At 41.7% G+C, this 25,289-nt stretch overlaps 3 protein-coding genes across 9 annotated transcripts in view; 1 reads left to right on the top strand and 2 right to left on the bottom strand.

The window, feature by feature from the left end:
- Positions 1 to 90: 90 nt before the first annotated feature.
- LOC116066528 (collagen triple helix repeat-containing protein 1) lies at positions 91 to 7,828 on the bottom strand. 3 transcript variants are annotated; one of them, XM_031322640.2, is made up of 5 exons: positions 7,508 to 7,828; positions 6,325 to 6,402; positions 4,466 to 4,684; positions 3,964 to 4,180; positions 91 to 1,121 (listed from the first exon to the last, which is right to left on the bottom strand). In XM_031322640.2, the coding sequence occupies exons 1-5, from the start codon at positions 7,619 to 7,621 to the stop codon at positions 979 to 981; spliced, it is 771 nt and encodes a 256-aa protein (XP_031178500.1). In that variant the 5' UTR covers positions 7,622 to 7,828; the 3' UTR covers positions 91 to 978. The 3 variants fall into 3 exon arrangements, with proteins under 3 accessions (XP_031178500.1, XP_031178503.1, XP_031178502.1); XM_031322643.2 differs by lacking the exon at positions 6,325 to 6,402 and having other exon boundaries at positions 7,550 to 7,821; XM_031322642.2 differs by lacking the exon at positions 6,325 to 6,402 and having other exon boundaries at positions 7,508 to 7,819.
- Positions 7,829 to 8,716: 888 nt separating this feature from the next.
- LOC116066527 (frizzled-6) lies at positions 8,717 to 22,935 on the bottom strand. Its single transcript, XM_031322639.2, has 8 exons — positions 22,767 to 22,935; positions 21,094 to 21,517; positions 14,976 to 15,172; positions 14,299 to 14,878; positions 13,000 to 13,419; positions 12,023 to 12,171; positions 11,509 to 11,922; positions 8,717 to 11,354 (listed from the first exon to the last, which is right to left on the bottom strand). Exons 2-8 carry the CDS (start codon positions 21,277 to 21,279, stop codon positions 11,195 to 11,197), a joined length of 2,106 nt encoding a protein of 701 aa, XP_031178499.2. The 5' UTR covers positions 21,280 to 21,517; positions 22,767 to 22,935; the 3' UTR covers positions 8,717 to 11,194.
- A 1,083-nt stretch (positions 22,936 to 24,018) lies between these two features.
- Positions 24,019 to 25,289, top strand: part of klhl32 (kelch-like family member 32) — a 65,215-nt gene continuing 63,944 nt past the window's right edge. For 4 of the 5 annotated variants that reach the window (XM_031322681.2, XM_031322682.2, XM_036006018.1 and 1 more), the window contains exon 1: positions 24,019 to 24,205. The gene's annotated coding sequence lies outside the window, so the exon portion shown is untranslated. Of the gene's footprint in view, positions 24,206 to 25,053; positions 25,222 to 25,289 lie in introns of those variants that run through there. The other variant, XM_036006017.1, reaches the window with a different exon arrangement.

The following is a 25,289-nucleotide window of genomic DNA, read 5'->3' on the forward strand; positions in this document are numbered from 1 at the left end:
AAACTGTGGATTTCCAGATGCATGACAAACACTTCTGGGATAGAGTATGTTGCTCTACACGCCAAAGGACACGCCGCCATGATGTTAGTCTTTTTTTTAATGATGTGTACAGTAAGTCAGCCTTTTTTATTAGAGGAGTTTGATAAATGTCATCATAGTCATGTTTACATTTGATGTTTTCTTGGCAGCAGGAAGGAACACAGGATGAACTATGAAAAGCTGATTATTAACAGCAAATTGGAGATCTTTTCAGGGTTCTGGTTGTGTGTGTGTGTGTGTGTGTGTGTGTGTGTGTGTGTGTGTGTGTGTGTGTGTGTGTGTGTGTGTGATATTAGTTTGTCTCTTTTAAATAATTTCTTTGTAAATAGACAGCAGCAATGGAGATGTTTTTTGTGTTCCAAACAAGCCAATACATTTATCCCACAATGCATTTGTTTCCTGGCAAAAATACAGTATGTAACTACATTGCTTTATAAGCTTTTCTTATAAAATCCAAACTGCTTTATCTGCATTGTCATGTTTGATAGTGTATAAATAAATTACATGTATTACTTTGTGACTACATTGAATTGAGTGCAGGGTATTCCAAAGCTTCTAAACATAACAAGTGGTCATGAAGTTAAATTCTTTTAAAAAAAAAGATGACTTTATTAACATGTCACATGAGTATATAGTTTAAATATTACCGATGTCTTGTCACAATGTCTGTTAAATAGTTACTATATACCAACAGCACCCATAAGCAGAAACGCTACAGTACAAAGTTTATTTCTGGTAGACAGAATGACACAGTATTCTTGTTTATAGGCCTGTCAAATAGTATAGTATTTAAACACAATAAAAAAACTAAAAAACATTCAAGTTACCATCAGTGATGCTGTGACGCCTCAGCAAACCGCACCTGATCGTTTTGGAGGGCCAGATGACATACTGTCATACTACCAGGACTGGGCCCTCCCTTACATGTAACTTTTTTATTTATTTGGGCAGTTCCTCAATGATAATCCTGGATACTGAATTCCAGCCTGTAGATGCGTCCCCTCTGGGATAGTCGGCACAGGTCCCCACCCACACGGCCACATCCACCAAGCCTGCTTTGACGCCCTCACACAGCCCTTCAACTGGAGAGGAAACAAGAAGAAAAGCAGTACAATTTCAGCAGTGACTTTCAGGGAACACCCAAATTGTCTCCAGAGATGGAAACTGTTAATTGTTTAGTTTCATGGCACAGTGTTGAACTTTCTAAATTGGAAGAGTGTAATGTTGAAAGATAGTTGACAAGGCTTTTCATCATCCACAGCACTTAATTAACTTCTTAAAGTGCTCATTATTATGCTTTTTGGCTTTTTCCCCTTTCCTTTATAGTGTTATGTATCTTTTTTGTGCACGTTATAGGTTTACAAAATGAAAAAGCCCAAAGTCCCCCCCAAAGGGACTTACCATCTCCAACAGAAAACACTGTTCACAAACTGCTCCAAACAGCTCTATTGTAGTCCAGCCTTTACTTCAGAGACAAACATGCGTCACTTTGGAACACACGTTATAATGCTCACCTAGCTGCTAGCATGGCACGCCCTCATACTCTGCTTCTGACTGGCTAGTAGTCCTTACCTAGGTACTGTCAGGGCACGCCCTCATACTCTGCTTCTGACTGGCTAGTAGTCCTTAGCTAGGTGTGGTCAGGGCACGCCCTCATACTCTGCTTCTGACTGGCTAGTAGTCCTTACCTAGCTACTGTCAGGGCACGCCCTCATACTCTGCTTCTGACTGGCTAGTAGTCCTTACCTAGGTACTGTCAGGGCACGCCCTCATACTCTGCTTCTGACTGGCTAGTAGTCCTTACCTAGGTACTGTCAGGGCACGCCCTCATACTCTGCTTCTGACTGGCTAGTAGTCCCCACCTAGCTAATGCACATGTGCGACTCCCAACAAAGATGGAACAGAAGTGAGAGGTCTCACTCTGTAGCTAAAACAGAGAGTTCAACACACAGGGTGAAAGGAGGAGCTGCACCAATGTGCAGTACAACAAAATGGTGTTTTTTCTTTTCTTTTTTATTAAACCATGTAAACCTATACTGGTACAACCTCTAAATACAATTATGAACCTGAAAATGAGCATACTGTAATATGAGAACTTTAAAGCAGCCATATTATGCTCATTTTCAGGTTCATAATTGTATTTTAAGGTTGTACCAGAATAGGTTTACATGGTTTAATTTTCAAAAAACACCATCTTTTTGTTGTACTGCAGTGCTCTCTCTCACTGCTGCAGATCCTCTTTTCAGCTGGTCTCTGTTTTAGCTACAGAGTGAGACCTCTTTTCTTCTTCTTCTTCTGTACTATCTTTGATTGCACTTGCACATGTGCAGTAGCTCAGATGTAGATCATGTCAGCTAGCTAGCTCCATAGACAGTAAAAGAAAGGCTGTTTCTACAACTTCGGTCAGTTACAAGGCAGGATTAGCTGGGAGACTTCTAAATGAGGGCGCACATGGAAGTAGTTCTTTTGTAGATTATGGTGAACTTGTGTGTGTTGTAGCAGTGCTTTGCTATTGAGAACGAGGTAGCATGCTAGCGTTAGCATGCTAGCGTTAGCGTTAGCATGCTAACGCTACGAGCTAATGGTTGCGGTTAGCCTGCTTGTTTCGGCTTGTGACGTCACAAGCCGTGCCGATTTTGAACAGCTCACCCAGACACTGAAGGCAGGACACATTCAGAAACTGTATCTCACTCTAAACAGCATGGGTGGATTTTTTTCAAAGTTTGTATGTGTGTGGAAGCACCAGAGACACAACATAACACCCCAAATCCCAGAAAAAGTGATTTTTTCATAATATGGGCACTTTTAAAGTATAAGGAATAGTTTGACATTTGGGGGAAATATGCTTATTTGCTCTCTTGCCGACAGTTAGAGGAGAAGATACCACTCTCATATCTGTTTAGTAAATATACAACCAGCGGCCGGTTAGTTCAGCTTAGCAGAAAAAGACTGGAAATAGGTAACAGCTAGCTTAGATCTGTCTAAAGGTAACAGAAAGTAACACAAAATTAATAAAATATATATTTTTTTCAATAAAAGGGGGAAAGTCGCTTGATCATTGAAAGTCTGTGATCCTAGGTAACGAAAGCTAGGAGCAGTAACATCCTGAAGGCGACCAGTGAAACCTTCAGGAAGTTACATTGCCAGACCTTCCTCCACAGCGCTGCAGAGGAGGGTCTGGCTAGTCCACACAGCATTCTGGGAATGGAGAAAAATGTGCTCTGGTTTAATGGCATTTCTTTAAACCATTCACAATCGGACAGAGCAACGGCGCCTCTGCAAAATAGTCTCAGGAAGGAATTTGTTTTGGTGGAACATGTGTACGTTCAAAAGTAGTTTTAGTCGTGCAACAGAAAACTCAGATTGGACAGATAGTCTAGCTAGCTGTCTGGATTTACCCTGCAGAGATCTGAGGAGCAGTTAACCATAGTCCTCACAAATCCACCAGAGGTTAGAACGCCAACACAAAGACAGAGGAAGGTGAGGGAATCCGGCCGAAAAGAGTGACATCCGGCCGAATTTTTGGTGGCACCGGAGCAATCCGGGATGTGGAATGTCGTGGATATAGACTAAGCACATAATGACCCCCTTTAAACTGCAACTTTATGTTTTTACAATTAGGTTTTTAAAAGGACTAAACAAACTAGATGTAACGTTGTTACTTTATAAGCTTTAGAGGTGCTAATTGGCAGATTTTGTAGCGTTTGAAAAAAGCCAGGCTAGCCGTTTCCCCCTGCCTCTAGTCTTTATGTTAAGCTAAGCTAACTAGCTGCTGTCTCTAGCTTAAGCTCATGTAACTAACATCCAACTCTCAGTAAGAAAGTGACTAAGCGCATTTCCCAAAACGTTGCTTCAAACTAAAACAAAAAAAAAGATTGTTGGTTTAGATTTATTGCACAGCAAAGCCTGTGACTTGAGTCGTACCTGAGGACGTTCTGTGGATGTTGATGGTTGAGTTGAGCTCTGGACTTCCTTGGTCTAAGTAGATGATGGACTCTATGGGCAGGGGTCCTGTGCACTCTGCTCCATTGAAGGTGAAGTACCACCTCTGGCAGCATGCGTTTTTACACTTGAGTCTGAGGGAACCACTGAAGAGGACTCTGAGGGAGCTGTCTGAACGCAGCTTGGTGAACGTGCAGTCCTGCAACACAGCATAGGGACATTCTGACACTTTTATGCACTGCTGTGGTCATATACCATTTCGGTAAATTTGTAAAATGATTGCAACGGACACCCACATTGCTCAGAAACATGTCATTCGGAGTTTCCTTATAGACCTTTTCAATGGAATTCCATTGCTAGGCAACAGCCTGGCCCCTTGTTAACTTACTGTCAGTTGATGTCGTTTACATACACTGCAACAGGAAATCAACTTGGCGCCATTTAGAATGTTTATGTTTACAACTGTGGAACGGTTTATACTTACAGCTACTTTACCAAGGTCAATCCCATAATTGAGAGAGTTCCAGGCACACTGCTTGTAGTTGGGCCTCCAGGGCTCCTCGAAGATCTCGTTAATGCACTCGCCTTTCTCCCCTTTGAGTCCGTCACGGCCAGGGATGCCCGGTGTCCCCGGGATGCCGTTGGTGCCAGGGTTACCCTCTCTGCCAGTGGGGCCTGCTGGCCCCTGCATGCAACTGCCATACTGGGGGGGGGGAAGAAGAAGTGGTGATGGTGACACTGCGAAGAAGACATGCATTAACATCAGCAGAGTCTATTGTTATCTAACTTCCTGTTTTAGATTTTCTTTTTTCTCCCTGTGGGGGATATGTCCCAGTTTGGGCTGCATGCACCATAGACACCTAAATGCTGCCATTCATCCAACCGTCACACACAACAAGTCATATAAACAAATACACTGCCATAGGGCTGAAATAAGTGTAAAAACAGATGGGATCCAAACCAAGGCAAAGCAATAGAACCAGCAACCATTAGGGCGAAAAGCAAGTGAATGACATTGTGTGTTAATGAGGAACTGAAGGCTTGGTGACAGCCGAAATTAGTACCGTAGGTGTTTGGCCACCCATCTATACGTGTGATTCATTGTCCAGATGAATTTCCTGCTATGTTTAAACAGATGCTGCGTCTTACTCAAGCTGACTCAAACACACACACACACACACACACACACACACACACACACACAGACAGGGGGAGGCTGCCAAAACTACCCTACCACATACAGAGATAGATACAATGAAGATCCAAATAGCTTTGAATAATATGTTCTTCAAAGAGCCATTTTGACAAACAAATTACAGTGTCTAGGTTAGCTGTTAAGGCTTTTTTTAGTTGGAGTTGGGTTTTAATTTCGGTTATGTGATTGGTAAGTGTCATATACTCATTCCTTCAGCCAGGACAGACATAAACTGACACGTACAAGAGTGCCCTCGCCCTTAAACAAGTGCTGATGCCAAAAGGATTTGGATGGGGCTTTTGTCGGGTCATTGCTGCCCTTTTGCTCAGCATGCAGCTGTGGAGCAGTTATAGGGACACATGGCCAAAAGGCAAAAAAAAGTCCAGAGGCAGGAGAGGAGAACAAAGAGCTTTTACTCCAGTTTCAACATCTTGTGTCCCTGGGGTGAATAGAAAAAAAAGCCTAAATGTAGGCAGAATTACAGTATTCAAATGTATTCCGCTCCTGTGAAACAGATGGTTGAGTCTGTTTTAGCCATTAAGTGGCTATGCCGGAGCAACCTGGAGATGTGAAGTCTGACATCATCTTTGTGGGAAACTGGGAAGTCTGTGATAAAACCAATAGATTGTGGTTTGGTAGGCATGTGCTATAATAGACCTGGAATTTGTCCTCCAGGAAAATACAGACAACTTTTTTTTTTTTAGGTGGCAAAGTGTAGAAATACAGAGTTCGTTTGGATGATATTCAGCAAGAAAAGGTCTTAGAGTTTTATTAAGGGTGGGATTTTTGGAGACATTTCAAAGCAGACTAATGAATGGAACCTCTGTCGACTTTGCTACACATCTGACTTTAATATTAGCTTCCAGTCTGCTGTTTCGGTAGAGTGGTGCTGCCTGCCTGCATGAATTACACTTCAGCTCTACTGAATATTAGTAGCACACAGTCCATTACTGTAACAGAAGCATAAAGGCTGCATTTGCCTCCAAAGTGCTGAGAAATCAGTAGTATTTCATGCATTAGTCAACACCGAAGCAAGGACTGAAGCTCTCCTGACCTGGAGCATGCACAGCGGGGATATAATGCTTGGCTTTGAGACTTTTTAGATTTGCAGGATCTCGTGAGGATGCAAAATAGGATTTTATGATTACCACGTTGTTCAAATAAGCAGATCTTCCTTCTCCAGAGTGTCTAGTGCAGTTTGGCTTTTCTGCATCATTTCCAGTGCACTAGATACAGATGGTAACATCAGATGCTATTCAGTATATCCTTCTACTGTGGTCTCAATTATGGAATATGGAGGATAATGAGGAGCAACTGCTTGAGCTCTGTGGTTCTCAAAGTGGGGTATGCAGACTTCTAGGAGTCCCTAAGGGGGAGGGGGGGGGGGTCCACAGACTAGTGGTGGTCCTAGCTAAATAAACATTTCATTCCATTTTCATTTGACTCCCAAGAGAGAGATTGAAGAGAGAAATGTGTGTCCACTCTGTTCCTTCACTCTCCTCCTACGGCATTGAGGGTTATGTAATTGGTGTTGGTGTGAATTGAAATTAAATAGTTAAACCCTGCTTCAGGTAGGCCTTTTTTTTGAAAATAGTATTAGATCTATAACACATGTAGCCTATCCGTCTTAAAATATGAGCAACAATTTCCTCCAAAGCCTAATCATACAACACTCATTTAAACTGGTAAGACAGACAGACAGATAGATAACAAAGAGAGAGAGACAGACAGACAGTATATATGAGCCAGACCCCAACTTCCTGTTAGGTTCTTTTTTTCTGTCCAGCCAGTCTGCTGGAGAGCAGCCAGACCTGGAATAATAGAGAACCAGCTGACCACACAAAGCAATAAAACGGCATGTATCATCTCCTGCAGGGACCAGGTCATTTTGGAGACCTTTTTTTTTGCTAAAGTGGTGACCACACTCATTGCACTGTAAGCATTCACGTGGATCATGTGGATGAATCGGCATAATTACTTTTTTTTCTTTTTTGAGAAATCAGTCGTTTAAAAAAAAAAAAAAAACTTCTGGCAAACAATGCATGCCACAAGAAAAAGCAATCCCAGGATGAGTTTTAGGAACTTCAAAAGCAAAGTGCCCTATGGATGTTAATGGAGATGCATTAAAAACAATACAACAAAGCGCGCTAAATGGCAATAGGCTAAAGTAATTTGAGTACAATAACTATAATTTCATATGAGCCCTTTTTTTTTTGTTATGGGAAACCACAAAATCTGTCCAAAACGCATACATCTCTGCGGGAATGGCACATCTCTACTTTTGGAAATGATAATAGCGGCCGCATGGTCATTTTAGCTAATCTCTCTTACCTTGTCAGCGTCAGGATCCTTTCGGTATCCTCTATTTCTCACCTTTTCCACGCCAAAAAGAGGTGAAGCCAAGCAGACAAGAAGCAGCAGGCGGGCAACGAGAGGAGACATCATACAACAGACGGCTGTGTGCGCTCTGGGAGAGAGTTGAGGCGACAGTTGGACTCCAACTCCAGACACTTTTAGTCCAGAGGAGGGCAGGACAAGTAGGAAGGAGCCAGTCAACTTACAGAAAACTCCCTACCGGAAAAACACACTCACAACTTCTCTCTGATATTCATATGGGCTGTATAAACAGTAGAGCAAGGAGATATGGAAAAAATGAAATCAAATATCACGATATTCTTTGACCAGGGGCGATTCTAGGATCAGACCTTTAGGGGGGCTCAGCCCCTAATGAGGTTGTGACACGGATACAGTGCCTTGCAATAGTGTTAAATCACTACTTTCACTGGATAACAACGAATACATCATGTATTTATTATTATAACAGAGGATACATGCAACATTTTGAACATATGAAAAAACTACAAAAGTCGCTTTATGCACCACCAGAATCAAATCAAATGATAATGAGGTGTAAACAATAAATAAATAAAATATAAAACTAGGGTCTAAAATTGCCACTGTTTTTGAACAAACAGCCAACATCGATGTCGATATTGCGCCAATATCGTAGTGTTGACTATTGGTGCTTTCACAAAATATTTACACAGTGAGAGTTTTGATAAATAATCAATTTTGTGGATACAATGACAAATACACAGCTACAACAGTCTGGTAGGTTCAGAAAATGACATCACTTTACTGTAATGCAGCCTTTAAAAAAAAAACAGGTCTCGTGTCATATCACGATATTCAAAATAGACCTCATCTAGCCTCAAATATCGATGTCGATATAATATTGATATATCGCCCAGCCCTAATAAGCAGTAAACAAAATATTGAGTTAACATGTTTATTTTGTGTTCTTTTTGGCCAGAATACGTGAAATATATCATAAATAGCAGTTACTGACTCACTCAAATAAATCTTTTATTCAATTATATTTTATTAAAATGAAATTGGATTGATACAAAATTCAGCTGACAAAATAGGCTACATAAAAAAAACCAGTAAAAACGGCTCACAAAAGTTGTATGGAGCATTTGCCAGAATAAGAATGTATACAGGTAGGCATACAACAGAAATACACCGACAAGGATTTCCTCCTAATTGGCGTTATTGTAATTGTGCTGTGACTCCCGAATATAAAAGGTATAGAACCTCATTGGAAGAATCAATCCCTTACACAGCAAAATAGACAGTACAGCATGGCAGATTTTCAAATAAATCACAGACGTTCTGGAAGTACTTGAGGGAGAAATACAGTATATGGTCTGTGACCATATGTTATAAATAACCCCTGAACAAAGCCCCAAATTTTCTTTTTTTTCTGTTTATTTAGGACTATTCATACTTATTTATTAGTGGTTTGTGCTTCTAATGACAAATAGTGCAAAGCCTGTTTGATTTGTTTCCTCAATTTGATTCTAAATCGTATGAATTCACACCCAGACCGAGAACACAGGTCGACATCACACATGCAAAACATCTGTAGATTCTTTGAAGTTCTTTGAAAATGAGGAACTGCTCAAAGGAAGGCACATTCTTGTAAAAAAAAACTACAAAGCTATACTTTATCCTAATTCACAGGACACGTCATTGAAGACACATCTGTACAATAAGTTTGTACAATAGAAACAAGTTGGAACACGAAAATCAAGTGAAAGTAGTCTTTGAAAGAAAATATGAAAAACACAAATTCAACACTGTCTAAACTTTCAACTATATCAAGTTTAAAGCTACAGTTGGTAACTTGGTAAATACAACTTTCTGTCACATTTGCTCAAGCTGTCACTGCATCCTGACAGTACTACATGAATCAAATCACATTCCTTGAGCTTCTCCTGATGCTCCTAATAGAAAGGAGAAATTCCTCCCCTTTCCGGAGGAACACCATGGGGATCTTATTTCAGAAAAAAATATGTATGGTAGTAAACGGCGAGACAAATCGTTAATTGATCCCGATGTGAGCCATGAATAACACATATGATGGTCGTCAATTTCAAAGAAAATTTTGTGGTAAAACTGTTGAAGTATAAGACTGTGGATATGCGTAATTAGAAAGACTTCTCGCTTCAAAGTCCCATAAATGACATCTCGCTGAAGCTACAATGCCTTTGGAACGGATCTTGCTCGTTCTTTCGCTTCCCAGCTAATAAAAAGACACTGGATAAATACATCGGGTACAATAACATTACACGTGTTGTAGCTATTGCGGAATCTGAGCAGAAAGCAAGGTGAGGTCAATTGTGTAAGACCAGAGATGTAGTTCACTGAGCGGTTTAACACAAAGTGGTACTACGACAAACTGTGACTTTGACTTGCAAAATTATCTTTTAAATTGACAAACATCATATGTGTAATTCATGGCTCAATTCAAACGGGTAAAAAAAATGATTTGTCTCTCCCTGTTCACCACCGTACATATTTTTGTTTTACAAAATAAGGTCCCATGGGGTCCAGCGGAAGGGGAGGGACTTCGCCTCTCTATGGTATAAGGAAAACAACCAACTGGAGCTGAGAAGTCTCTAACGCAATGTCAACCTATGTGACAAACTGTCAAACTAAGCACAGCTGATCATATATTAATCAATATTCTGAAATCGGCAATACAGTGACAGAATCTTGATTCATATTTGATCAGCGCTGCCTATTTTGACCGCTGTTCACGAGCAGTCATTAACACTGTGTTCCAGACTCTGTGCAAGGGAATCTAGCAAATGCCATTAAGAGCACTAGGAGGAGGAACATTACTTTTTTCACAGATTATTATCATGTGCAACAGTCACGATATAGTGATAGTTTCAGCAAGTATGACCAAAAAGTTATTTTTTATTAAAGTTACCTACTGAACCTTTAAGAGTATGCCTTTTTTCAAAAGAGCAATAAAGTAGCACGTGTATTACAAGATGAGGTTTCGAGACAAATCATCTTTCTAGGAAGAACATTAAGACATTCAAAAAACAGTTGACCACATGAAGACTTTCCTTAAGTTGAACGTTTGGCAATATCATGACAATACCTTTCTTAACAGAACTCTCAGTGTAGCGACTAGTCCAGTGAAAGACTTCATTTCTCAAAAATACAATATGTACATAAATATTGCATTTGTTTTAAAGTATGCATTCTATGCCATTGAGCTACAAATCTACAAACAGTAGACCTAACATTTTTAATGCATGCTATAAAATTAAAAGACCATTGGTCGTTGTATAGGTGGATCACAGCTGTGCTGCTGCAACATTCACGTATGTAGGAAATGGCCAAAAGCTCAGTAAAGCTGAAAGACAGTGGTCACCCGCACTAAATAATCCGAGCCCTTTAAACTCTGCTAAAACCCAGATTCTGGTCTAAACATACCACTTTTGAAATATTTGAAATACTCAAGGTATGTTACATTTTGCTGGCATTGAACATTCACTGAATACAAATTAACCACAACAATCATAATCTGATGTGAGAAGCTTCTATGATGAATGATACAAATAGGTGCTATGGTTTGAAACAGATACATGAAACAGGATGGATGGATGGATGGATGGATGGATGGACGTACAAACATATTTGAGGGGGTCAGATGTCTCAGCAGCTGCTGTCCTTTGTGTCCTTGCTCTCCTCAGGCACCTGGCGCGCCAGCTGGTGGGTGGAGTCCTGGATGCTGCTGTGTGATCGGTTTAAAGCCGGATGCTGCTGTCCACTGGGGACGTGCCTGGCCTCTGAGAGCTCGCTCCTCGGAGTCATCCTAAAGGAGCCACATCAGGGATTAAGTCTGGTTATTACTTGTTCAGATGTAGTTCCAAAATGTCTATAATACCAACATGTAAAATACTGAAAGTAGCGAAAGTGTCACGCCTGTGTTTTTCAGAAACAAAAGATGCAACATCTGTCTTACATACCTCCCATCCGGGACTCTGTGCATGCTCTCTGAGTGGCTGCTGATCTTACAGGAGCTCCCCCCTTTGCTTCGTCTCTCTCCCCCTTCTCTCTCCCTCTCCCTCTCCCTCTCCCCCCTCCGGGAGCTTCGGCTAGGGGTGGCCCTGTCCAGGGGCTCCCTGGCTGAGGCCTCAGACAGAGAACCATGAGCACGGTGCTCGTGATTGCCCAGTGCAGAGGTTCCTTGATTGGTGGTGGTGGCGGCAGTGGAGGCGTTGGTGGGTGCAGCGCCGGTGCTCGTGCCCATGGACTTGGAGATGACTTTGAGCTTGTGGGAGCTCGGCTTGTAGTGCTTCTTCTTGTGCTGGACCCGGCTGTTGTGCTTGAGGAAGAACTCGCAGGACTCCTGGAGCACGCGCCGGCTCTCAGTGATGGGACTGTGGGTCAGAGAACATGAGAGTATAGTCAAACTACGTGTCTTATTTCTTCATGGAAACTGAATTTGAACCTGTAACAGGACAAGATGAATGGTCTTACTCTCTCTTGCGGGTCCTGTTGAAGAAGTAGGCCCACTGAGAGCAGGTTTTTTTACTGCCGACCCAGAACACTGCAGATATTCCCACCACCAGCGTCATTAGGTATTTCACCAGAAACAGGGAGAGGTCAGGGCGGTCGTGCTCTGTTGTCTGGAACAAAGAGACATACACAAACCATAATAGAATCCTTGTGATTTATTGTGCGTGAACTAACAAAACCAATTTTTGACTGAAGACAAAATCAAGCTTACCTTTAAGCTCAGATACTGATATTTAACAAAGGACTCAGCTACAGTGTCCTTTTTACACGTTTTCTCAGATTTTCCTCTCTCCTGATAATTATCCCACGGTATGGCTGCACGCAATACAGTATGTGTTACACATCTGGAGTGAAAGTGGTTTCTATATTCACAGCCATTTTAAAATCAAAATATGCATAGATGTCGTTTTTTTGACCATTGGTCCTCGACACCGAATGCTATGTGTTTTTAAGGGTTATTTTTTATTTTTGTGGGGTTTTTTTGGAATGGATATTAATGGCAAAACGCCTTTCTGGGTCAGAAGGCAGCTCACAGCTTTTTTTTAACTTGGTGTATCCGTTATCCATTCACCCGTAATACTGTCCTCTCAGTTACACAACCTTAATACCTTCTGTAGGAGCCCTTTTTGTGTGGCTAAAATTCAAATTGTCACATTTTTGTCAAATGATGTGATCAGACCGCATCTAGAGTTTCATTTGAACACAGGCTTGTGTGCCAACATTATTGAAAGAAGGCACAGAGCAAATGTGACAACGGCATGCACGCACACACATACACACGAGCACCATAACAAGCTGCAGTCCTTCAATCGAGAGCATCAACCACATAAGTGGACATAATTAAAAAGACAGTGAGCTGGAAAGCCTTCTAATATTTCCTTTGGCCTTAACTTGTTTAAAGCCATGACACCTTCTGCAAGTGAATACGCCACAGCTACCTTGTAGGAGCAGGGGATGCTGTACTCTTGACAGCGGTCGTTGATCCAGGTGTTCTCCCAGGTGCTGCGGTGACTCTGTTCGTAGGTGTAGCAGGCTAACAGGGTGACCAGCGGGACCAGGTAGAGGCAGCTGAAAACGCCGATGCGGATCATGAACTTCTTCAGCTTCTCCTGGTTGCGCTCGTCGTGCTGGATGACCTGCCGGACGTGGTTGAGAGAAACGATGCCCGCCAGGATGAGGAAGAGGCCGACTATGACGCCCACGCACAGAGGAGCCAGAACAAAGTAGCGCAGGGCGTCCAGATCGTAGAGCCCCACAAAGCAAACTCCGCTGATGCTGTCCCCTTCAACCTTGTTCAGAGCTAGCAGCATGACAGTTAGTGCCCCGGGGATCCCCCAGGCAGCAGAGTGGAACCACACCTAAAGACAGACGACACGTGGTTCAATATTTTTAACAGCGTCCACTATCTTGGCTGGCTGTTACAGTTTTCGCCGATTGCATACACACTTGTTGCAGAATGTGGCTGATTGTGTCAAAACTCTTCATAAGACACACCACTTGGATATAAACATCTCACTTCTATGTCAAGGTGAAACTCTGCAATCAATGGGATTGAGAAATGGGGAGAGAACTGTACAACTGTGAAGTTATTGTGGTTGGTGAACCAGTCCCAGACCAGAGCGGGTATGTAAATGTAGTTACTTTTCCCATGTATATATATATATATATATATATATATATATATCCCTTAGTACATTCATGTGGTTTTTTTATTTAGTTTATTCAGTATCTTTTATGGTCCATATTATCCATCTATCCATCTATCTATCTATCTATCTATCTATCTATCTATCATGTGATTGCAGTAGACATACAATAAAAAAAAACTAACTACGAATCGATTTTTTTGCACACCCCTAACAACTACATTCTGTAGTGCATCCACAAATGTGTGTGGGTGTGTTGCCAATTTCAGATAGTGCTTTGCATTTTGAATAGAAGGGTTTTCCTAATGACTGCAAGTTTGTCTAATAATAAGAAACAGTGTGTAGTGTGTTGCAGAATTACAAAAAGGGTGCAAAGCAGAAAATGTGTTTGTACTTTTGGTGCCTTTGTTAAAGGTATGGTTACAAAATTAAGGTTTTGATGCTTTTGTCGAAGCATTCACTTTCAGTGTGTAAGCAATCGGCAAAAACTTGCTTGTATTTGCTCATTTTATATTTACATTCAACATTTCTTTGCTGTACTCTCTTGCTAGTTGCTACTAACAGATAACCATCCATTTTTAAAAACATTACCGCTTTCTTTTCTATGGCCTCACAGCTCCACTTGGGTCCAGCAGCCAGGAACCAGGTGATGGTGAGTATGACCCACCAGACGATACCGGCAATAGAGAAGAAGTAGAGCAGCATGAAGAGCAGAGTGCAGCCTTTGCTCTGAGAGCCCAGCACCACGGTATCCACCCCGGCAGGATGAGCCGCTTTGGTACAGGCTGCATTGTTCCCCAGCAGGAAACCGATGAAGTATATGAGCGACACAAAGCTGTAGCAGACGGCGTAGAAGATTATGGGCCGCTCCGGGTAGCGGAAACGCTTGACGTCGATGAGGAAAGTGAGGAAGGTGAAGAGCGTGGCACCCAAGCAGATGATGGAGCACACGCCGATGAAGTTCTTGGCAAATTCAATGTCGTGGGGTTTGAAGTACATGTTGGAGCAAGGCGGAGCACAGTCCTGGGTGCCGAGGAACGATGAGCCATGGCCCGGTTTGGTCTTCAGTTGCAGTGGGCACCAGAAGCCAAGGTCCCTCTTAGCTGATGAGGAGCTCATTGGGGTGGTTGCAGGAAGTGCCGAACCATCAGGAGAGCTACATGGGTCCAATCTAGTTGAAAACAAACAAACAAACAAATCCTTCAATGGACCGATCAAGAACAACTGGTGTTGCTCTTGCGGATTGTCTGTCATTGTGGTTTTCTTACTTGTCACAGTGCAGCTCAGCAGGCCAGGTGACACCAAAGATTCGGATATTCTCCTCGCAGTCGGACAGAACGGCCTCGCACTGCTCTCTGCAGGGACGGATCACTGTGTTCTCCTCCGTGCACGCTGGGATAAAGGCTTGGCACAGGAACTGATGGACGTCTGGAGAGCAGCGCAGGTTTGCCAGGGGCATGAATGGCTGGAGATTAAGAGACAGGTTTTGTTGTATGAAAAATGACTTTGTCAATATGAAAGGGCTGAGATTCATGCTTGAAGTTTATCTGAAAATACATGAATGTTTTTAAGTGTGTTCTGAGCAAGTACAGATACACACCCTGCGAGTTTGAGCATCTTTTATCACACAAAAACACGCATATTCAAAATATTTCGAGATAGAATTGTCTTTGGATATGTTAGATTTAAACATTGGTTTCACCCTTGAACGCGATCATTTCAGGCAGACAGTAGCAATCTGTAAGATCACAAACCTTTGAAGATGCAACCCACAGCTGGAAAACTGACTTTTTCCCCAGATGTTTGCATAGAGAACCCTATGTGATTAAATAGCATAACATGAGCGGGAGTCATGAAGATTATTAAAAAAAATGTATATTACATGAAATAATTGTTTTAGTTTATGTAATGTTTTAGACTTTTCCCCCAACCTTTTCTTTTTTCTTGTGAAACACTGGGTAATTTCACCTCTTGAGGCCTGCAGGATAAAACAGGGGAAAGTAATCAGACTTTAAGTGACCAGGTCGATATAACCCACACGTACATACACACATATTGAAGTGCTGATGATGGGTCCCAAGTCGACTTTGCTTCATTTTAAGGGGTCACAAATCAGCAAGGTTGGGAACCACTGCTCTACATAGAAGCATAAACTTAGTTTTGTTGATCTGCGGTGATCTATAGGGCCACACAAAGGAGCCCATTCACTGGCTGGGAATTTTCTTCCGTTTCAACACACTGGTCAAAAGCTTTGGGGGGGGGAGGGGGGGCAGGAAATGACTGCACGGACATTTGGAAACACACAACGACAGGCCAGGAAGGCTGGAATGCACAGAGCTGTTGATAGGTTAGGCTGTAGCTAAGCCATGTTATTAGTGTGTCTACAGCTCAAATTGTGTGGATTTATCAGTGGCATACTCAGCTTACACTGAAGACAACTTCATTCCACTTGTTCAGATCATCTCCATGCTGATGTTTCTAAATCCTTGGATTTTGATTAAATGTATACTTCTTAGGTTCCTTTATTATTGCTACATATCATTGATATCATTGCTTATATCACCCAGAATACTTTGTTCAGTCAGAACTGCACTAAAACCACATGGATGTTTTAGAGCAGTCCGGACCCTTTGTTGGAACCTCATCAACCATTGTCAGACCAACATGCACAGAGAGACTTCTATCAGTCTGTACTGCTAATATTTGTACACAAAACACACACATACAGTCCACTATTCAATGTTTCCTTTCCTCTTTTTTTCCCTGAAATCCAGTCTGGCAGTAGGCCCGTGTCTCTGGGGCCTGGGCTTGCCCCCTCTGACAGTAAGCGTCCTTGTTTCTCTCCTGTGGAGGTCCTGGACTCCTCAATGAGCTCCCCATTGCTCAACAATCTGACCTTTATTTGCTTTATGGCAGCGTTACTGTAAAAACTGCCCTCATTTCTGAACCCTTCAAACAGGATCAGCAGTACAAGTTGAGCTGATTTTTGCTTTAAAAAGGCAAAATCCTCTCATATAATTTCATAGCAAAGTACTTCAAGGATTAAATGATTCGGAAAAAATGGCCAGAAATCACTTTTCAAACTTTCACTCAAACTTTTTAAGACCCTTAAGTGTTCGCTGTTCATTACAGTATGTCAATTGGTCTTTCCATTATCTTTGTATTCTAAAACTTTGATGTGTTCTATTTCAAAAGCTGGCAAACCCTCGTGGAATCTTGGACCAAGGGCGGAAAAAGGTTAACCCTGCTCTGGAAAATCCTACTGATAGGCTGGACTGAGCCCATAACGCAGCAGAAGTCTGCTTGATGGCAGCGTAAGGACTTTGTGATAAATCACTGCGTACTTTCAGAGAAAGCTATGTACAGTATGTAATGTTGAATGTAGGCCAGAGAGTGCAAGCCTGTCACCTGGGAGACAGGACTGTAGGGGTAAGACCGTGTACAAGGGGGAAATGAGTGAGTGATTAACGGAGAGAATACTCATTGTGGTATGCAGGGTAGGCTTTGTGTGAGACTGGGTGTGTCCCTCCCCTTCCTCCAGAAATCAAAGGCCCCTCACAACAAAGTCGATGAAGTTGCCCGTGGCCAAGGTTCCTGTGAAATAAGAAGCCTATACCTTTGCCAGATGCCACACAAAAGACTCCTTCAACAGATCACTGTTGACGCTCCACACTCTGACACCAAATGTGTGTAACCAAACCCTGGCCTTCAAGGAATGCCAGAACACTGGATGCATCTACTGGTGTACAGAAACTGTAGAGACACAAGACAACACTTGGTCTAAAGACGTGTTAGGAAAAACAAGGCCAGTGACCAAAGTCGAAATTTGAATTGTTCTCACTTTTTTATGTAAAAATAATAAATAATAAAAAATATTTTTAAAAATGTACAAATTAATACTGCAGCTACTGTATATCTTGACACTTTTATCAAAAGAGGTATAGAAAAAAAATGTTGGTCACATTTGTGGAAACTGTCTGAACTTCAAGTCTCTGGGTGGGCGTTTCCCATAGCACCTGTTGACTGACATTTTAAGTGCTGCCGTTGCTAGGAGATGTTTCTGTCAACTTTCATGGTGCACTGCTGACTGGAGCAAGTCATAGCCCTGTATAACCTACAAACGATGATACAAAACATTTCCCCCCTTTTTCAACAAGCCCACATAGCATTGGTTGTGTACCATTAGCCATGTAAGACGTCTGTCCCTTTAAGGGCCCTGACACACCAACCAGACGGGCCGACCGTCGGCAGAAAAGCCAGTCGGACTGATCAGTCGGGTCCCCGAGGTCCAAAAAATGCCTCAGAACACACTGAGGCGACGCCGACTTGAGCGTACGCTCTGCGCGTGCGCGAAACGTAATACGTCTCCATAGCAGCAGGCGGCGCTGCTCTGTATTGTTTCCATTAACAGTCTGATTATTTACCAGAAAATGAAGACCGGCAGCTGATTGGACGAACGCGTCACGTGGTTCTTTTTTCTCCGGAAATTCACAGCCAGACTGTCATGGCGGCTTGTTCAGAATACGATCTCATATTGGACTAAAATAGTTCACCGAAACGTGTTTCTGAAAACATTTTAAGCGAGAAATAGGCCGTGCAGTTGCTGAATCTGTCTTCATTTCAGATCAACAAAAGGTCAGTTTAAAAGATTTTTGTCAGATTTTGAGCGGCTCATCCGCTCCCCATTTCCGGGTGAGTCCTGACTGCCCTGTCCCCGACTGAACATGTAAGGACTACTAGCCAGTCAGAAGCAGAGTATGAGGGCGTGCCCTGACAGTAGCTAGGTAAGGACTACTAGCCAGTCAGAAGCAGAGTATGAGGACGTGCCCTGACAGTACCTAGGTAAGGACTACTAGCCAGTCAGAAGCAGAGTATGAGGGCGTGCCATGCTAGCAGCTAGGTGAGCATTATAACGTGTGTTCCAAAGTGACCACGTTTGTCTCTGAAGTAAAGGCTGGACTACAATAGAGCTGTTTGGAGCAGTTTGTGAACAGTGTTTTCTGTTGGAGATGGTAAGTCCCTTTGGGGGGGGACTTTGGGCTTTTTCACTTTGTAAATATATAACATGGACAAAAAAGATATATAACACAATTAAGGAATGGGAAAAAGCTAAAGCATAATATGAGCACTTTAAAACATCTAAAGGATAATATTAGGTATTAGCTATTTTTTTTTTAGTGCATTTGTGTCTAACTGACTACTGTGAAAAGAAATCTTTGAAATTGGTCCAGTCTTGAGTGAGAACGCTGTAACCGGCAGTCTAACCCTACAGGACAAATGCACATCGTCAATGTACGACCACTAATCATGCTGTTTTTGCCACTGACAGGCTCAGATTGTTATAAGTGTGTATGGAAGCAATATTACTATTTTTAGCACCCACCCCGATAGATATTACATTTATCAAATTTGGTTTGATATTTAGTTCGTTCTTTGGTCAGTCAGAGGCAAAAATTAAATAAATCATGCCCCCTTGAGAACACTAATTGAGGGGGCACTATTACAACAGAAAAATAAAATAAAAATAAAAAAATATATTTCTTCTTTTTGGTGATTACAATTTTGACCAAATACTGTAAGTACATAAAGTAAATACAAACACCAGCTGTATATCTCGCTGGTATTCTGGAGCTGGAGGTCACACATCCAAACTACTTCACCCAGTCTAGCAATCACTCTGTGGCTTTGAGTGGCAATAGTCACCGCATCAATTTCTTGGCAAAAATGGATTGTAATTTCCGTCGGACTTTAAGAGCAAAATGAAACACATCTGCTCAACAACAGACAGTGAGCACTCAGGAACCAACTTTACATCTTTTGTATCTCTTCACGTTCATTTTATATAAAGCATCACAGAGCTGCCAGACTGAAAGTTTGGTGACATCACCCCACATGGTTCTTGGTAAACATACCATATATACCTACTTGGCAAAAAAAAAAAAACTTTACAAAAAGTTATCCTACCTGGGACAGCTAATGTGCAAAACTACCTTCATTAAACTAAAATTACTATAAATAGTGTCTCCTGTTTTGCCAGCATTGCCACTATCTTCATTTTAGGGATAATCCTGGTGATTTTATTGTGAGACAACTTCAACTGCAGAGTATGTAACCCCTCGACTGTAACTATTCCCTTGTACAGTAGGTTGTTGCCTTAAATAAGAATGATGTTCTTTCTTAAATCAACTTTTCTTGTTAAAGGAACCGTAATGAATTGTTCCAGTGGGGAAGACATTCACACAGATTCAGTATAGTTATCATGTTCACAACAATACAATCTCAACAGTTGATTTACTAGATAGTGCTCTATAACAACCAGGCATGATTTGTAGACCAACTGTGGCTGGTTAATTGTGTGTGCCTGTTGATGACCATTACAGAATGGTAATTATGGTTCAATCAATATGCGCTTCTAAGAGCTGACGGACACTGACATTTATAGACTGAAGCCACTAACAGCACTAATCATAGTGATTATTTTGAGTTGATGTTCAATGTGACTTGAATTATAATTTATTTACAAGCAGAGGAAGCTTCTCTTCTATCACAGGTCAATAACATTACAACTCTCCATGGAAAGCCCAGACTAATGAGATTCTTTAAAGGTGGGTCAGCAGCTGTGAAACCCCTTAATAGAAGGTTTTCCAGCAACTTATTCCAAACTATATGACAGTATCACAGATAGGGCTGCAACTAACGATTATTTTCATAGTCGATTAATCTGTCGATTATTTTCTCGATTAATCGATTAGTTGTTTGATCTATAAAAATGTCAAAACATGGTGAAAAATGTGGATCACTGTTTCCCAAAGCCTAAGATGACGTCCTCAAATGTCTTGTTTTGTCAAAAACCCAAATATATTCAGTTTACGGTCACAGAGGAGAGAAGAAACTAGAAGATATTCACATTTAACAAGCTGGAATCAGAGAAATCTTATTTTTTTTAATAAAAAAATGACTCAAAAAAGACTCAAAAAAGACTCGATTCATCGATTCATCGTTGCACCTCTAATCACAGATATGTTAAGTGTCAGTGTGTTGCAGTTCACCGCTGAAGCAATAAACAATTTTCTCCCAAATTCAACCTTGCATATTTGCTCTTCGTGTTTGGTGATAAGCCAATTTTTTGCCAATACCAGGATTATAAGACTGGATTAAATCTGTAACACATTGAGTCTTTAAATTAAAAGAAAAAGAAGTCATAACCAAACAACACATACATATGTCTAAATTATGAAATGTAACTGCATATTTTACAGACTGTTATAGTTCTCATGGAAAGTACATAAATTGTATTGGCAGTAAACAGCTAACGCCCATCGAGGCCAATATTGGCACAATACAGTGCATCAACAAACTCATATACGTAATGTTATGAGGACTCACCTCCATATTACTGGCTGCGATATCTTGGTCGTAGTGCTCCATAATGTTGGGAAAGAAGGTCATGTTGTAGGGCATCCCCAAGCACCGATGCACTTTGATGGGCTCGCAGGTAAACAGGCTGTGGGCACTGCAGCTTCCCACCCATATCAGAGCCAGACAGCCCCACAGTGGTCCTGGCATCGGCATTGTGACAGCTGATTGGTTGAGTGACTGTATTGTTTTGTGTGTAAACTACAACAAGTTTTTTTTTTGGCTCAGTGGAAGAATACTTTGCCCTGAACGTTGAAACCCCCTGGCTCACACTGTCATCCACATTTTACTTCTCCTGGAGTCATCTCAGTGGAGCCGATGGGTCTAGCAGCAGGTAAAACTTTCCCATCATTGGTCAGGATGCCTCTGGGTCACAGATTGAAATTCCACATCCCTGAAAGTAAAGTATTTATATCAAAATGGGTTTATACTTTCAGCTCCACAATGACTAAACCATATCTTGAGAGGTTTGTTTTGGACCACAACCCATTCATGAAGATTTGTCTTCAGGAACCTCAGCTAAAAAGACTTTTGTAGGTGGTTATTACAGTATTTACTACAAAGTTGCAGAGCAGAGACAGACTGAAGCCCTATCATCAAAACAGTATGCCATACAACCTCTCATTGTGGCTATAAGGGGTCACATTAAGCTAACCAACTTAAAATTAAAATGAATTAAGCATTTCCATTTCGGGACTGTTTGGAGACACATCAGACAGATGGAATTAAGCCAGGGGGCCAATATCCAGTCAATCCCTGTGCTCACTTTAAATGCATGCATTTACAGTGGGTGGGGAATGCTACAGATCCAGGCTGATTCAGCAGAATGAGTCTGAGCTTGTTGATGCATATTAAACTTCATTGTTTCACAGCACACACTTGAATAAGAAACTAATCTTGAAAGTCTGACTATGGTTTTAGGAGGCCCACACAGGACCAGTTTGGGATATTAGTTCTGGTTATAGTCTGTATACCTAACACATGCACGTGTGTTTTAAAACAAATAAAGTTAATAATTGAAGTTTTTTATATGAAAATATGGTCTTTTGAGAACAAAATGATGAGTTGTTTATGTGGCTGCTTAAATTCCTGATGCTTATCATATGCTGATATTATCACTGGTGGTTAGAGTACAGTTTATCTAATAATAACCAACGTCACTGATAAAGTAACCGCCTTCAACAATCTTCATAGATTGCATGCTGATTCATAGAGCTGCACTGAAATAACTGTGGAATCTGGGTAAATCATTTGGTTGGTTATTAGCATAAACTTTTCGGTTAGCATTTTAGCAATGATTAAAGAGACAATAAAAGTTAGCAAAGCAAATATTTGACACGTTCCACCAACAGCACGTCGATGCAACAAGCACACATGTAAAGTTACAGGTTAGTTACAACATGAATAAGGACCTATTACATCTTCAGGACTTAGCATACCCCGACGATAAGTTATTTTAAAAAGCATATCAGTCTGTGCCGGTCAGGAAAGCCGTTTTCCCGTAAATTACAAGCCAAATGCGGTGAGAGAGAACAGTAAACATCCCTGCCTCGGTCGCTGCCACGGGACGGGGCCTGAAACAACTTCGGTACAAGAAAGTAAACAAAACTTTGAGGATAAAAAAACGAGACAAAAGGACTTACCCCCAACTGTCCAGGAGTTCGTATAACAGCTGACTACATAAATGCTCGTTGGAGCAATTGAGTGGGGAATTTGGTTAGCGAGTTTCCTGCGACAAGCTCCAGCACAGTTCCTCTGTCTTTTCTTGTCCGGGCTGCTGTGAAGTGAAGCTGCCTTCGGGTGCGTTTGGAAATGTCGGCATTTCGTTGTGAACCGATGTAAGCACTTAATGGATACGTTTGTCTAACGTATTTTCTGTAAGTTCTAATGGTGTTAACATTTTAACAGTGTGGTAAACGCTTACATACAAAAAAACTATGATCAGAATATTAGCCTATCTCAATTAAAGGGTGCACTTGAATACACCGACAGCAGTGAACTGGGTATTGACGGGAGCACTTGAACGCATAGCAGATGGGCAGACGAAGGATGGGACAATGCAAGACAAAATGTCAGGGAAACTGTAAGGAACTTTTATAACTGAAATTTGTGACACTAAACGGTGACACAGCAGTTTGGTTGTTTAAGAAAGTCAACATGTGTAATCATTTAGACAGACACAGAGTTTTTTTGAACATATAAACAGGAGGTTCTTTTGCTTTTAGGCTAGCCTATGTGAAAAGATGAGAAGTAGTAGCCTAGGTGAGGATGCTACAGTTTTCCTAAATACCGCTAGATGGAAGTAACAGATTAATCAATTTAGTCCAGAAACATAGCTAACTAAAACCCAGTAATACCTTCAGAGGATAGTTAACAAATATCAAAACAGCAGTAGCCTATTATACTGTGCTCCACCTGCCCTAATGACCAGTCGCCACTGTCAGTATACAGCTAAGAAATACACCCAAAGAATAGGCCTACATATCCTATAGGATAATAGTTTAGGCATTACAATTAGGCTACTACACACATATTGCATGTCTGTATTGAAGTAGGCTGTCCAGGATAGGCCTATATAAAAATCCTAATGTGAAGATAGCAGTAACATCACAGCTGAATATAGGCCTAACACTAACGCTGCTTTGACAGTCATTAGTGGAGCAGCCCGGTGTTAAATTACAGTAGGCCTAACAATAATTAATCATTCTATTCCTCATTGGCTGTGCCCCATGGGAACCCTACGAGGACCCCCTGGTGTCCCTACCGGCTCCTATCATACTGTGTGGTAAACATAGCCTACTGACAGTCACACAATTCGTCGTGTCCCAATTATCCACCTGGAGGCGCTGTATCCCCTCTATGTCCATATTCATGTGACCGCCGTGCAGAGGCGGGGCTATAATGTAACAATTTAGGTGCTACAGTGTAGAAAGTGTCCGCGATTGAGCGCATCTTCCCGCCGTTGAGCCCTCATTTCCTCTCGCCGCGGATGTACAGGAGACCACGCTCGGACATTAAATGACATTTGTAACGGAGACGCCGCCAGAGGGGACTGGACTGAATCATAACACATTCATATGAGGTGCGTGAGCTTGTGGCATATTCAGATAAGAGGGAGCCCGAATACAGTAAATTCCTGCCAAGCCGCAATAGGCTATAGCATTTGGTATCGGATTGTCTGAGTGCGCAATGTGATGGATGCAACAGGATTATTCTGCTCGTACGGAGGAGGTTTGTTCTCCGTCCCCATAGTTTGTGGACCGAGGCGCTGGCCTGTTGCTAGGAGATCTTTTGACAGCTGGGAGCTTTTGGAAAGTGACAGTTAAATGTATTAATGGTGTCTGCTTCTTTGGCAACTCAAACATTCCTTCTTCTCCCCAATCCAGTTCCAATTCTGCGCTGTTGTGGTGGTATCCTAATTGCCTCTTGTGCGTAAAAGACCACATTTACCACTGTAGTTGTGTTCAGTCAGGAGATTACAGTGTTTTGCAGGGAAACAATGGCCTACTTGTTGTGATGATCAGATCCTAAATATATCACCCTTCCGGATATGTTTAATCTTTTCTGAGACCAAAAATGATGTAATTTACTCATGTTAGACATTCAAAAAAATCATAAGGTATGGGATATGTTGCTGAATATATTGCCATTTCCAATCAAAACTTCATAAGCTGCCATATTGAGGACATTTGTGGAGACAAAGATAGAGAGAGATCACCAAAAAGAGAGAGAAATGGAATATTACTCCGGATTTGGCACTTGTGGTGTAATTGTCAGATTTGATTACGAGTACATTTGCTTGATTTAAATGTTATATACAAAGAACCTCACCACCAACACATATTTAGGTAAAGCTATGAAATGTGTGCAGCAAGTGTTGGCCTGTTTTGGGGGTGGACTCAGGACCATTTAAGCTCCTTTTCTCCCTCAGTCAGTAGCAGTTGCCTGCTGTGGCAGTGCGTCTGAAGGACAAAACAGATCGATGACTAGATCTGGCCTATATAGGCTACACTTAAGGTGAACCACACATACACAGGCTTCATCATATATGTAATAATAGCCATATTAGAGGACCAGGTGCGACTCATTGTACAATGAGTAAGTCGTTTTTCAATCAGAGTATCCAGAGCAGCTTGGATTTCAGTGCATCTATGCTGACCTCTGTT

This window comes from Sander lucioperca, chromosome 10 (assembly GCF_008315115.2).
Source record: "Sander lucioperca isolate FBNREF2018 chromosome 10, SLUC_FBN_1.2, whole genome shotgun sequence".
In the NCBI taxonomy this organism is placed as follows: domain Eukaryota; kingdom Metazoa; phylum Chordata; class Actinopteri; order Perciformes; family Percidae; genus Sander; species Sander lucioperca.